Raw genomic sequence first — 14,028 nt, 5'->3', positions numbered from 1 at the left:
ATGGAAGTTGTGCTAGCAGCCCATTCAATTCATTTTAGTTCTGAGCAGGTATAATTATACTAAGCAATTTTCCTGAAAAGTCATGTTTACAAATGACCGTGATAACAACAGAGAGACAAAAATAATAAACGTATAAGACAGAAAACAAAAGTAATAAGTCATATAAGATGAGGGTAATTGTGGAGGGTTAGTTAAGTAATCTTATTGTTATAAGAGCAAGCAAGTCAAGCACTGCTTGCCCACTGAACTCTAAAAACACACAAAGTGAAAATAATCTCTTTCCTTTCATTTCACCCAGTGTCTTGTCCCAGTTTGCATCTGTCCTTTAAATTACTGGCATCTTATGGCTGCAGTTGGCTGTTGTCTTTAGAAGTTAGCTTGACTTTGAGTTATTGGAATCTATAGTTTCTGTCATTTTCATGGGCGTAACTCTGTCCCATTAACACAGACTTGTGTTTTGTGAGCTGAGAGACAAACGGCATTGCCTGTCATGCATATTGTGAATAAACCTCTGTTCTCTGTTCGTTTAATACACACAGACAGTTGACCAGCATATTAAACAAGCTACTTCTGGCTCTGCTTCTTTCACTGCTCTGAGATTAGTTATGATCTGTGTGTTATTATACACATGTGAAGATATGTGTGGAATGATAGTAAGCAAAAGTGAAGTAACCAAGCAAATTACTCTGTGATTGAGCATCTTAACAAGCAAGATTTGTCACGCTGATCACCTTGACCACAATGTGTGACGTAGCTGACTGTTATTAGTAGACTGTTATCATTAGATTCAAATGATGGAGAAAGGACACAGAGTTTGATAAAAAGTTGAACAGGTGCAGGGTTCATACATGTATGAGATATTACTCTATTCACCGAAAGTACCAAGTTTAACTGGCTGTTTTGCTACTGTGTCAACATACCAGTTACACTGCCACATTAAGTTTCATTTATATTTTTAACCACGTGTAGATATTGACAGTCAGCAATGTCACATACACTATATGGACAAAAGCATTGGACCACATCTCTTAATCTTTGAACTCAGGTGTTTTCAGTCCCACTACCAAAATTATGCACCTAGCCATGCAGCTTCTTATGGCTAGGTGCTTGAGCAGTGTAAAAGTCACCATATGCCACTGAATATAAGGAAAGAAAGAATGAGTACAGCACTTTTCAAGTGTATTATACCTTAGAAGCTGGGAGAAACAAAAAAGCCATGAATTCCATCACAGACATCAGAATAAATGGATACTGGGAGTGGGGGGGGCTTTAATGGTAAATCTTTCACATGTCTGCACTTTGCCTATACAGCACCATTTCTGGACAACTGAGCAGGAAAGTTGGATGGTGGATGTCATTTCAATTCAGCCGAGCTGTAATTCTGAGTATAAGCACAGCTTCAGTGTGTAATAGTGGTTAAACACAAAGCAATGTAGATTTGTGTTGATATGAGCTGAGTGCTGGTATTGAGAAAATTGGACCAAAATTTACTGCTCAGCCTCTCTGAGCTGTTGTGGGCCAAATTTAGTGCAGCATATGTGATGAGGCGTGCTTACCCAGTCTGTCCTAACACTCAAGCCAGGATTTTTCTTCAGCACCCGCCTACAATCAATACTTATCCAGAACTCAGCAAGGTTGCACATAAAAGAACTGCAAAGTTCTCTCGTTGCTCCAAAGGTTTGTCCATAATTTACTTAGACATTACCACAACCCAGCAACTGTACAGTAAGTCAGCTGAGGGGTAATTCAAAGGCATAACGTGATAGCTGGTTGCACACAGTGCCAGTTTGTCTTCAGCACCGCTGAGGTATTGAGTGATAGCTGCTGGAGCGGAAGGCTCTGATGGATGAATGGTGATTGAGGAGATCTGAAAGATAGAGGTGTGATGGCATGGTGGCAGCTTGCCACTTGTAAAAAAAAACAACCAACTAGCAGTTAAGATCAATCCATCTTTATATCTGTCATAGCCATTCATAAACATATACTATTTTAGTAGCTTGCTCTGCATAAAGGGGTGTGGTTTTGTTGCATCAACATTTCAAGGTAATGAAAGATTGCGGCTAAGATGAGCTGAAAGATTTGTGCACAGCTGCAGCTAATATGGATTATTAGCAATGATTACTTCCCTTTTAGACAAAGAGGATTTTTATTTCGGAAAAAACAGAAATCTCAGCCATGTTTGACGTGCATAATCCATTTGTTTTATGTCTTTTAAAAGATAAAAAAGTATCAGATATTAGATTTGATGAGTATTGTAAAGCATTCCTGTTGTAAATACACTGAATTAGTCCATTCATGATGAAGTCTGTGAAAAAGGTAGGATCCTTTTTTTTTTCAGAAACAGACTAAACCCAACCAAAAACTCAGGGTGTGTGTTTTATGACCAATACGGTTATTTTAAGGTTGGATGCAATTCTGATAGATTGTGTCATTTAAGGTCAGGGTTATGATATACTGAAACAGGAAAATGAAGGGTTCATTGTTCATCAACATTGCAGCAGTGTGTTTCACAAATTAAACAACAATAGAAAGTGTGAAACCACTTAATACCACACTACTGCTGGGATGCTATTCTGCTACATGGCTGCAGACAGTGCTGTAAATATTAAAGGTGGAGCACAAGTTAATGAAAGCTAATATCCCGATATAAGACATCTATCGTCCCGATAACGATATAAATCACAAAAATTTAACATTTTCTGTAAATTCTGTGAGTCTCGGGCAGCTCGACTTGCATGAAGTGTTTCCAGCTGGGTGCCGTGTACCTGGAGTCCAGTGTTTTAACTGATGCATGAAACGATACATTTTTAGACATAAGTTTTAACGGCCACCGTTTTCTTTGTGAGTATTTATTACACAGCGTGCTGCGGAGAAAAGCCTGTTCTAACGTTTGAGTCTAAGGTTTATATTTAGGACCTGACGGCTCTTTTTTGCTTCATCCATCCATCCATTCGCTTCCGCTTATCCTTTTCAGGGTCGCTGGAGCCTATCCCAGCTGTCATGGGGTGAGAGGCGGGGTACACCCTGGACAGGTCGCCAGTCTGTTGCAGGGCCAACACACGGGACAGACAACCATTCACACCTAGTGGCAATATGGATTATCCAATCAACCTATCCCCACAAGCTGCATGTCTTTGGACGGTGGGAGGAAGCCGGAGTACCCGGAGGGAACCCACACAAACACGGGGAGAACATGCAAACTCCACACAGAAAGACCCCGGCCTGATGGTGGAATTGAACTCAGGACCTTCTTGCTGTGCCGCAACAGTGCTAACCACCGTGCCACCGTGCTGATCCTCTTTTTTGCTTCTCATCCGTAAATACTCTGCATACTCTTTCACGTGATTCGGTTTATTTTGAAAAGTCTCAACAGGATCTTGAGCTTTATTGTGAAAGGTTTATGTGGAAAATAAACAAGCGGACACGGGATGGTTTTACCGTCCTTGTTGCTAATGACAACGCATAAAAACAGGCGCTTGTCCATCCGTAGTGTGGTTATATTAAATATAAGAGAAAGAGAGAACTTTAAGAAATTAATATAGCCACTACAGTGACCAATATTGCCGCAAACGGTTTATTTTGCGACACCACGAAACAAACGATAGCGTAAAATGAAACGATAGACATTTTTATATCGTCTTCCGATATATATCATTATATCGAACAGCCCTAACATCAATACCAACATATCTGTCCTTAACCAAGATTGGCTGTTGATATATGTATGTATAAACACCTTTACACATACATCTAAGCTGCTCTTATGATTTATACTGACCCATGACCAGAGATGGGCAGTAACGTGTTAGTAATCCGATTACTTTTTTCAAGTAACGAGTAAAGTAAGGGATTACTATTGCAGAAAAGGTAATTTGATTACTGTTACTTTCCCGTAAGCACCTGCGTTACTGCATGACTAAAACCGGGCTTTTTTTGCAAGAGTATCTCATGACAATGACATAAGCAAGTGCAACGTTTGTGGCAACAGCTGTGTGCAGATCAACAATGGATAATATATCGAATGCGGGAGAGCATATGATCGTGCAGCGTTTAAAGAGTGGAAGTACTTTGGGTTTGATTCTGTAAAAAGTGACAAAATCATTAGCGTCCGCTGCTCACTGCGTAGGAAGAAAACTTCTTTTTACAGCGAAAAACCCCCCCCTAAACTTCCAAACAAGCACCAACAGTACGCTGCCACTGGAATGTGAAATTCACAGAGAAACTCCCAGATCCTTCCACTGACCGCTGCGACACACCTGCACCAGGGCAAACCTCCGCCTGCCTGCTATACAGGTGAAAATAGAGAAACAGGACTGCTGAGTCTTTGATTTTATTTATTTTCTGCTGTGTTTTACTTGCATCTATTTGGAAGAGTGAGTGTAAACACAAATACAGTGGGGCAAAAAAGTATTTAGTCAGCCACCGATTGTGCAAGTTCCCCCACTTAAAATGATGACAGAGGTCAGTAATTTGCACCAGAGGTACACTTCAACTGTGAGAGACAGAATGTGAAAAAAAAATCCATGAATTCACATGGTAGGATTTGTAAAGAATTTATACGTAAATCAGGGTGGAAAATAAGTATTTGGTCACCTCAAACAAGGAAAATCTCTGGCTCTCACAGACCTGTAACGTCTTCTGTAAGAAGCTTTTCTGTCCCCCACTCGTTACCTGTATGAATGGCACCTGTTTGAACTCATCATCTGTATAAAAGACACCTGTCCACAGCCTCAAGCAGTCAGACTCCAAACGCCGCCATGGCCAAGACCAAAGAGCTTTCGAAGGACACCAGGAAAAGTATTGTAGACCTGCACCAGACTGGGAAGAGTGAATCTACAATAGGCAAGCAGCTTGGTGTGAAAAAAATCAACTGTGGGAGCAATCATCAGAAAATGGAAGACATACAAGACCACTGATAATCTCCCTCGATCTGGGGCTCCACGCAAGATCTCATCCCGTGGGGTCAAAATGATCATGAGAACGGTGAGCAAAGATCCCAGAACCACACGGGGGGACCTGGTGAATGACCTACAGAGAGCTGGGACCAAAGTAACAAAGGTCACCATCAGTAACACACTACAACGGCAGGGAATCAAATCCCGCAGTGCCAGACGTGTTCCGCTGCTGAAGCCAGTGCATGTCCAGGCCCATCTGAAGTTTGCCAGAGAGCACATGGATGATACAGCAGAGGATTGGGAGAATGTCATGTGGTCAGATGACACCAAAGTAGAACTTTTTGGTATAAACTCAACTCGTCGTGTTTGGAGGAAGAGGAATACTGAGTTGCATCCCAAGAACACCATACCTACTGTGAAGCATGGGGGTGGAAACATCATGCTATGGGGCTGTTTTTCTGCCAAGGGGACAGGACGACTGATCCGTGTTAAGGACAGAATGAATGGGGCCATGTATCGTGAGATTTGAGCCAAAACCTCCTTCCATCAGTGAGAACTTTGAAGATGAAACGAGGCTGGGTCTTCCAACATGACAATGATCCAAAACACACCGCCCGGGCAACAAAGGAGTGGCTCCGTAAGAAGCATTTGAAAGTCCTGGAGTGGCCTAGCCAGTCTCCAGACCTCAACCCCATAGAAAATCTGTGGCGGAAGTTGAAAGTCCGTGTTGCTCGGCGACAGCCCCAAAACATCACTGCTCTCGAGAAGATCTGCATGGAGGAATGGGCCAAAATACCAGCTACTGTGTGTGCAAACCTGGTAAAGACCTATAGTAAACGTTTGACCTCTGTTATTGCCAACAAAGGTTATGTTACAAAGTATTGAGTTGTATTTTTGTTATTGACCAAATACTTATTTTCCACCCTGATTTACGAATAAATTCTTTACAAATCCTACCATGTGGATTCATGGATTTTTTTTTTCACATTCTGTCTCTCACAGTTGAAGTGTACCTCTGGTGCAAATTACTGACCTCTGTCATCATTTTAGGTGGGGGAACTTGCACAATCGGTGGCTGACTAAATACTTTTTTGCCCCACTGTAACTATTTTATTTTATGTGCTGGAATGTGCAGAAAATAGGTTTAAATGTTAAACAAATTTCTTCCAGTCAGAGAATGGTGCATACAATTTAATGTTTGCTTGATGCTTAACGTTAAAAGATTAAAACTAATAAAACTAGTTTCAAAAAGTGACTTTTTTATTTGATTACATTTTATATGATGGATTATGCAGAAAAAATAGAATTGGCTAAAAGATCTATTGCTTTATTACCTATTCAGGTTGTAAATATTTTTTTTAAAGTAACTAAGTAAGTAATTACTTTTGAAAATAAGTAATCAGTAAAGTAACAGGATTACTTTTTTGGGGAAGTAATCTGTAATTAGTTACTGATTACTTTTTTCAAGTAACTTGACCAACACTGCCCATGACTCACACTAACAAAAGTAAAGGTAACTACTGCGAGTAAAGGAAGAAGTGAGATGATTTAGGTATTGAGCCACAAAGGGCTCATGGAGACGGTTGAGGCAGATGGCTGGGTAAGCCAACATCGGATTTTATCATGGAACATAATGTTTTGTTTCCTGCTCCAAATACAAGATTTTTTTATACTGTTACTGTTATATAACTTTAGCATGTTTAACTTTTCAACCATGATGCTCAAGGTCATTTATTTATAAGAAAACCTTCACTTCTTTCTAAATCCAGTCTTCACTAGATAGTGAAGATTTGTGAAAAGCAACCTTAATGGGCATTCAGGTTGGAAGGCTTCAACCCCAACAACATGTTTAATAGACACGCTGGTCCACTGTGTCCCTTTCAGGCTTTTCCTCTCCAAAATGTGAAGTTGCAGAAGTTGCTTTAAGTTGCAGTAAGCTGCATTAATAGCAGAAGGACATTTTTTATTTCAAGTCAATCGATTCTAACGATGAAGGACCCTGGAATATACTTAATAATTTTTTTGCTCACTACCAACTTTGTGGCTTTAAATATATTATCTCCCTCTGCTGGTAATGCAGGGAGATTACCAGCAAGAGATTTACCCTGCTCGTATTGCACCAATTGCATGCACTAATGCAACTTCTGCATGCGTATCCATTTCATGTTTTAGAGAGGCAAAGTGTGAAATGGACCAGCGTGTCTATTACATGTTTTGGGTGATACTGGGCTGAAGGATTGTTGCACTAACAGAATTGGCTGGTAGAATATGCCAGTTGATTTTACATGAAGTAAGGCTGATCAAAATGGTGAAGCTGTAGTGTTACTTTAATAAAAAATGGCTCTATAGCATTGTTTTTCATCTTGTCTTCCAGAGTTTAGTTTAGGAGACGTATAAACATATTTGTCTGTAATGAGAATGGAGATCACGATCTACTGATGTTTAATTTCTATCATGCCCCAGAGTTTATGTTGGAAGTGAAACACCAACCAAAGGGATATTCATACAAATTGCCAACTCAAAAACAACACTATAATGGGCCTATAAAACATTATACACTGACTTATTATCCTCAATCAAGCAGACAGTTACCACTTATATCACCCAAAATAAAGTGGTCCCCACGAATACTATTAGAGCAATGGAAAAAAGAATTTAGCATTTAATATCGCATCTATTGATCATCTCTGATAATGACAGAGGCACAGTGCCAAAGCAGGGAGAAGATTGAGAGTGGGTGCTAGTGGATGAGCTTTAGGGATCTAATTTAGCTGTGGGTGAGATTCTAGCCTGATTATTATTTATATGACACATCATCCACATTAGGCAGAGCTTCCCTGTTCCACATGCCACTCTTGATCTTCCTCTCTCCTCCCTGTTTCAAAGACATGGCACAATGGTGATGGGCACCATCTGGCACTCACTGTTGGCACAAGTTCGGTATGTGATTAGCAGCATGAACAAGGGTTTTCGCTCTCCTGTTTTTCTTGGTGTGTCTCTCACCCTTCTGTTTCACACCCAGGTTTATATTTGTCATTTCCACACACAAACAAACTCACGAGTGGATGGATACACATTTGTAAGGACATAAAACAATTTTATGGTTTCACATCTCCTCTGAATGGTCTGGGACAAACATGTTTTCAATGTATGCACTATGAACACGTCACATACCACGGTGCCTTTTCTGACCTAGCTGTAGTGCTGTCAGCAGTTCAAGATAAAAAAAAAAAAAGTATGTAGAGCCAATAATGCTCTTCATGTCTATTTTCTTGTTTTCTCACTGTGAAAATCTCGTGCTCCAGCTGGCTGAACATTTCGACTGTGTAGATTCATATGAATGAGATTGATGCCTACAGTGTGTTTTCTCCCTCTCCCCCGCGAGATGCCTGTTGATCCATGGCTCAGCCCTGAAGTAAAGATGGATTACTGCAGAAGAACTGCCTGCCTTGCCCTTTACACATTTCACACACACCACTTCTCCATTATCAGGCTCATCCACGGGGGGAAGACGTGCACATGTGCACACACATGCCCCAACATCAACACAGGTCTTAAAGCTCTGATGGGGTTGTTAGCAAAAGGTCACTGTCAAGACTCTGACAAATCTTTCTTTAGAGAGACAAAAACGTGTCATATCCAGTTACATTCGCAATATACCAGGTATCAGCTTTTTGTTGTCTTTCTATCACTTTCCATTTACATGTCTCTCTCTGTTTCTCTCTCTAGTTTTTTCCCTCCATTTGCTTAGGTTGTACAGTAAAGAATTCATGCTTGTATGTTTGGATCAATTTCCCATGGAGTGCTCACACTCTGGATGTAGAAGACATCCATAAAAGCAAATCCAAGCTCAGTTATGGGCAGTTTAGATCGGGATACACCTGGATACTGGATGTTGACAGCTTTAGCCTCAGGATTCAGTTAAAATTGTTTTGACTGGTAACTAAATTATTTTTGAATATATCATGTCTAAGAGCTATTCTGTTTATTTTTGCTCTTGCAACAAAATGTTTGAATGCGGCGAACCTCCTCTTCTCCATCTTACATATTAGTCAAAGCTGGTTAGTGAGAGAAAATTGATCCTCCTACTTTACTTGCTATTGTTTCCATACAACACAGATATGGTAACAGACCGATGAAAGTAGAGTCAGCTACAGTTTGTCTAGCATAAAAGTCTCACATCAGTTTCTCAAGTTAACCACAATGTTCATGTGTAAATAATCAGAATAAAAAGCTGCTGGCCTTCTGGCTCGCCCAACTCCAGCCTTTTTTTAAAAGGACATGGACATTTCCATAAAACTGGCAAATACTACAGATTCCAGAGGAATTGTATTAAAGCAGAGTTAAGCATGCTTCCAGAGACAATAGCCAACTGTGGCCACAAGATGGCAGTAATTTAAAAGATGGTGAAAAACACGCAATGACAGAAACAGAAACTTTATTTAGTGTGATGGAAGTGAAACATATAGGATCAAAGGATGTCACTGACTCACATATGATGGGATATAAAATATATTCGAGGGTGAGCTGTGCAAGTGGAACTAGTGCCCAGGGGTGACAAGCAAATTGCTAGATAAGTGGATGGACCTTAATTACATCTGCCTGCTGTTTGGTGATGAATAAGCAGGTGTTCATTGGGTCGTAGAGCTTTTTTTCTGAAAAAAAAGGGGGGGTGCGTTGCAGTTGTTGACAATGCTTTGACATCACACCAGAATGTTAAAAAAAATTGTGGACCATAAAATAAAATAAACAGTAAAAAAGAAAAAACAAGCAGAAACCTGCCACTAGACTTTACAGTTTTTTACATTTAGGACCATAGGCATGTTAGCATCAGCAGAGGAAGCTCAGTCTCAGTGGAGGGTTCTTTACACCGTCTTTGAGGTCACAAATCACAGCACTAGTACTACATTGCTCCCGAAACTGTCACTGCTGCTGCACAGATGATGTCACAGGACTGGAGGAACCCCTCAAAATAAGGAACATTCACTTAAATTATTGCAGACTTGGCCCTGCAATGTAGAAGCAAATCAGATTAATGGTGGAACAGATGGAGTTTGCTTGATTTGTGAGACTGACGCTGTATGTGACAGTCAAGTCTGGACGACGTCTGCTCACTCTCTTTTACACAAACACACTCAGGTCCCTCTGTCACTAAATTATACTTTGTATGGTTTATGTTTCATAAAAGTAGGTTTTGTGTTTCATCTTCCTCCCCGCTTTGCTCCATTGCTTCTTCAAGTACAGATGCACTCTTTTCCTCCTCCTCCTCCTCTTTCTTCCTCTCTGTATTTTTCCCCCCTGAGAATTCATTTTCTATTCTATTCAGTCAGGTCTTCTCACTCCCTGTTATGATAATGGAAGAGAATCGTCAATGTTTAATGAAAGCCTTGAGGCTACATACAGGTTCAGACATATCCTTGTGTACGTGAACATAAGAAGTTCATCTATAATTAGTTCACACATCACTGTGTTTCAAGGGGAGCTCTGTTAAATATGTGCACATCGGGGTGCAGACTTTTTTGGGACGAGTGTCTACTGATTTGCATACTGCATGTATAGTGCAATTGTTGATTTGCCTCAGTAAACTGTGCATAGAAACATGTTGGGGTCATGGTTCATTTATCTATTGAAGGGAATCCAGTGCTGTAAGTAGCAATTGTTCCCACTAAACACCTCTCTGATGTTCCTCTCATCCTTCTTTCCTGCTGCTGCTATACCCAATCCAGAGTTGCCAGTTTGCACCACTTCACCTCATCCCCATTTAGGTGTGAAATGTATTTATATTCAAGGCGGGGAGAACGGAGAAGTGGGGGCAGAGCAGAGGAAGTGACACAAGCAATCTGTGGGAAAAGGCGCCTCTTTCTGATGCCTGTAAAATAGCATATTCGTCTGGATAAAAGCAGGACAATGAGAAGCTGTCTTGTAGCTATGGGCCACAGTTAGGAACATGTGGAGAATATTTGAATTGGACTGCTATGCCCTTCTGGGCCAGATGAGAAGGTGATTCAAAGGTGGTGGAAAGAAACGTGAGACCGAGCTGTGAAGTGGCACTCTGGCGATAGGGAAGGAGACAGAAGCATATTACAGAGGCCAAGAGTAGTATGAATGAGGGCTCTATGCAACACAGCCCACAACTCTTAACACTCACTTGAGTTCCTGAAAAGACACTATGAATTTTCTTACTAGGTTCTTCACTTTAGTGTGCTTCTCTTTATTCCCTTGTTCAGCCTTTCACAGCTTGACAGAATCACAAAAAAAGCCACATGCTGTTTAAAAAACAAACAAAAAAAAACAAACAATCAATTTGTTCTCTCAATCAATTAATTCTGTCTGAAACTCAGCTTGCATTGTGCTGCATGTTTAATCATGCAAGGCATGCAGAGCTGCTCCATCACAGAAATCCACTGGACAAGCGTCTCTGGCAATCATCCTCCACCCATATCGAGCCAACAAAGAGATGACTCCAAGTCTCCCCCGGCACTATTATTACTTTTTAAAATCTTTTAAAGCCGTTGTGATGAATTCTTGATGTGGATTAATATTTCACTGCACACAAGAGTTAGACATTTGCGCAGGGGAAAAAGTAAGAGAAGAAGGGATGGGACACTTGCCAAATTTTTTTTTTAAAAAAAGGAGAAATTGAGATGCATCGAGAGTCATCCGCAATTCATCTCCCACGCCCAGTCTCCAGACTCTCTTATTCTCAGCCGACTCTCTCTGGGGTCTATCACAATCGAGGGACAGCGTGCGAATATCTGTCGTGCAATGTTGTGCCAGTGGAGCTGTGCGTCAGGAAGCGCTGATTCACGGTCGGTGTGTGGTGGGATTGGGGAGCGAAGAACTCTTACTGTAGGCACTGTCACAAAATGTTCATCTCAAATCATCCCGATGGATCAGTCTACGGCCCGATTCTTACGAGACACGCAAAAGAAATCCTCTGTCACCACCGTGCCTGGGCATGCATATGCATATCACTGATGTGAACAGGCACTCATTGACAATTGTTTAAAGAGTCTGACTAAATGAGAGCAATGGAGAGAAAACAATATGAGCGTGGAACAAGGCCACACACAAGATTGGCAACAAACACGAGTGATATCTCCGTGGATAAAAGTCAGCGAAAAGGAAAACAAGAAAGGCAGAAATGCTTCCTCAGCACTCCTTTTTCCCCTCAATTATCTGCTGTTCACTGAAGGCGACGAAGGTTTTGTTTTAAAGAAAGGAAAAAAAGAGCAAACTTTAGTAGACTCATAGTTCAGATGAAAACATATCGTCCACGGAGTCATTAATCCGTCTCAGAGTCGCGGCCCATCAAGCTCCTCCAGCGAAACGCGTGATCGAGCAATAGACAGAGCAGTTGCAGAGATAAAGCAGCAGAGTACAGATCTGATTAGGCTGCTGTCTCCGTACACTCCACGGGGATTAAGCACAACAGCTCCTTGTTAGACCTCCCTACTTCATTTCATACAGCACATTCGCCATTAGCAAAAAGAATAACAGGGAGAGAAGGGGGTGGGGATCACAAACGCATTCACTAATTAACACTCCTGCATGGCCACACAATCGAATTCACATTTTAATATGCAGTTAATGTGCCAGTGGTGCTGGATAAATAACATCAGATACATCATGCATTATTCGTCCTGTAAAATGAGACCTTAAAAAAAAGGCAGAACAAATGAAGTGTTTGTTTATGAACCGTGTTTGGGTACAAAATGCTCAGAATGTTTCTCTCTGTAGCCACTAGAATCTACATTTGCATGCTTAAAGTGTCATTAGCATTTTGATATAAGCTCTGCCGATGTCCTGAGAAACTAGAGAACAAAGCCCTGTGCGCAAACACACAAAGGCATGCTTAAATACACATGTATCATAACAACTTTGTGCTTAACATATTCATGATGTTGTTAGGTGTTTATGTTTTTTTAAAGAGATGCTTATCATATCCAGCTTGGTGCCTGCATTAAAGTGAGGGTTAGATTTTGTCCTTTTTTTCCTCCAAGGTTTACAATCCCACTCTTACACATATCATTACGTAACATAACTTTTTCCTAGACAATAAGTTGGATGTTTTTTTCTTTTCTTTGTTATTTCTGATTGATTACGCCTCAAACTGCCCTTTGGTAACCAGTAATTAAATTTAAAAATGTCATTGTCCTGGTCACAAAAGCAAAGTCTGAAAAGAATAATATGGATTTTCTCGACCTTTGAGGCAATCAGGAGAAAAAACACTTACTACACAGGATCAAAAGCGTAGTGTAATTGCTGTGTTTGAAAACTGCAGACTCTCTACTAGAATGTATCGTTGCATTAACTCTTTCCACCTGCAAGCTGTAAGCCAAACACTGATGATTATTGTTAATTGGATTTCAGGATCACTCAGGACAAATACTGAACTGAACTGTGTCTTTCAACTCAATTTTGCTCAGCAACACCAGGTATAAGATTTAACTCAAAATCTTTCCTTAAAATTGCAATGGAAGAAAAATCAGATTAAATGTAGATGAAATCTAACACAAAAACATACTATGGTTTCAGCTTGTGTCCATACCAGAAACAGCTGTGTGGCACAGCCAAAAAAAGCACTTTGAGTGCAGTGAATCAAAAATGCAGAAAAGTCCTCTTTTCTGCCGCTGCCCTGCCAGTGCTGGCACCAGCTCTGCCTCTGTGCCTTTTAATAATCTGGTCGCATTTTAGCAGGTTTGAAACCTGAACATTACACTGCATTATGCAGTGGAGGCTGGGGGTCATTACTAGAGGAAGAAAATCATCAGGAGAAAAATCTGCATTTGTGTAGTTTCTTGCCTTAGACCCTCACAGAGCCACTGAGGTCAGTAGTTTGAACTTTGGACCCAAACGACCAAACCATCCATCCATCCATCCATCCATCGCAAACAACCTCTGCTGGCTCCTTTTCGATGTGGCAAGCATGCAGCCACTTTTATCAAAGGCTAAGCACCAGCACCACATGCCTGAGGAACATGTACGAGCTGCCGGCCAACTAACCAAAACAACGGTTTGATTGTAGCGGTATTGACCTGCGAGCTTATCGCGACCCTTTTTATACAAGTACCTATCTGATCCGTGAAAATAAATACTCTTTATTTCGCTTTGAAATGAATCTCGGTCACAT

At 40.8% G+C, this 14,028-nt stretch overlaps 1 protein-coding gene across 6 annotated transcripts in view; it reads right to left on the bottom strand.

The window, feature by feature from the left end:
* The window catches only part of LOC113025579 (uncharacterized), a 45,472-nt gene that overhangs the window by 14,543 nt on the left and 16,901 nt on the right, over positions 1-14,028 (bottom strand). For 2 of the 6 annotated variants that reach the window (XM_026173482.2, XM_080303613.1), the window contains exon 4: positions 9,317-9,904. The exons of the other annotated variants lie outside the window; for them this stretch is intronic. In XM_026173482.2, the coding sequence (XP_026029267.1) occupies positions 9,883-9,904 (22 nt within the window). In that variant the 3' untranslated portion in view covers positions 9,317-9,882. Of the gene's footprint in view, positions 1-9,316; positions 9,905-14,028 lie in introns of those variants that run through there. 6 annotated transcript variants of the gene reach the window in all.

This window comes from Astatotilapia calliptera, chromosome 7, assembly GCF_964374335.1.
Source record: "Astatotilapia calliptera chromosome 7, fAstCal68.1, whole genome shotgun sequence".
Lineage (NCBI taxonomy): Eukaryota > Metazoa > Chordata > Actinopteri > Cichliformes > Cichlidae > Astatotilapia > Astatotilapia calliptera.
This window is presented reverse-complemented; position numbering and strand designations above follow the sequence as displayed.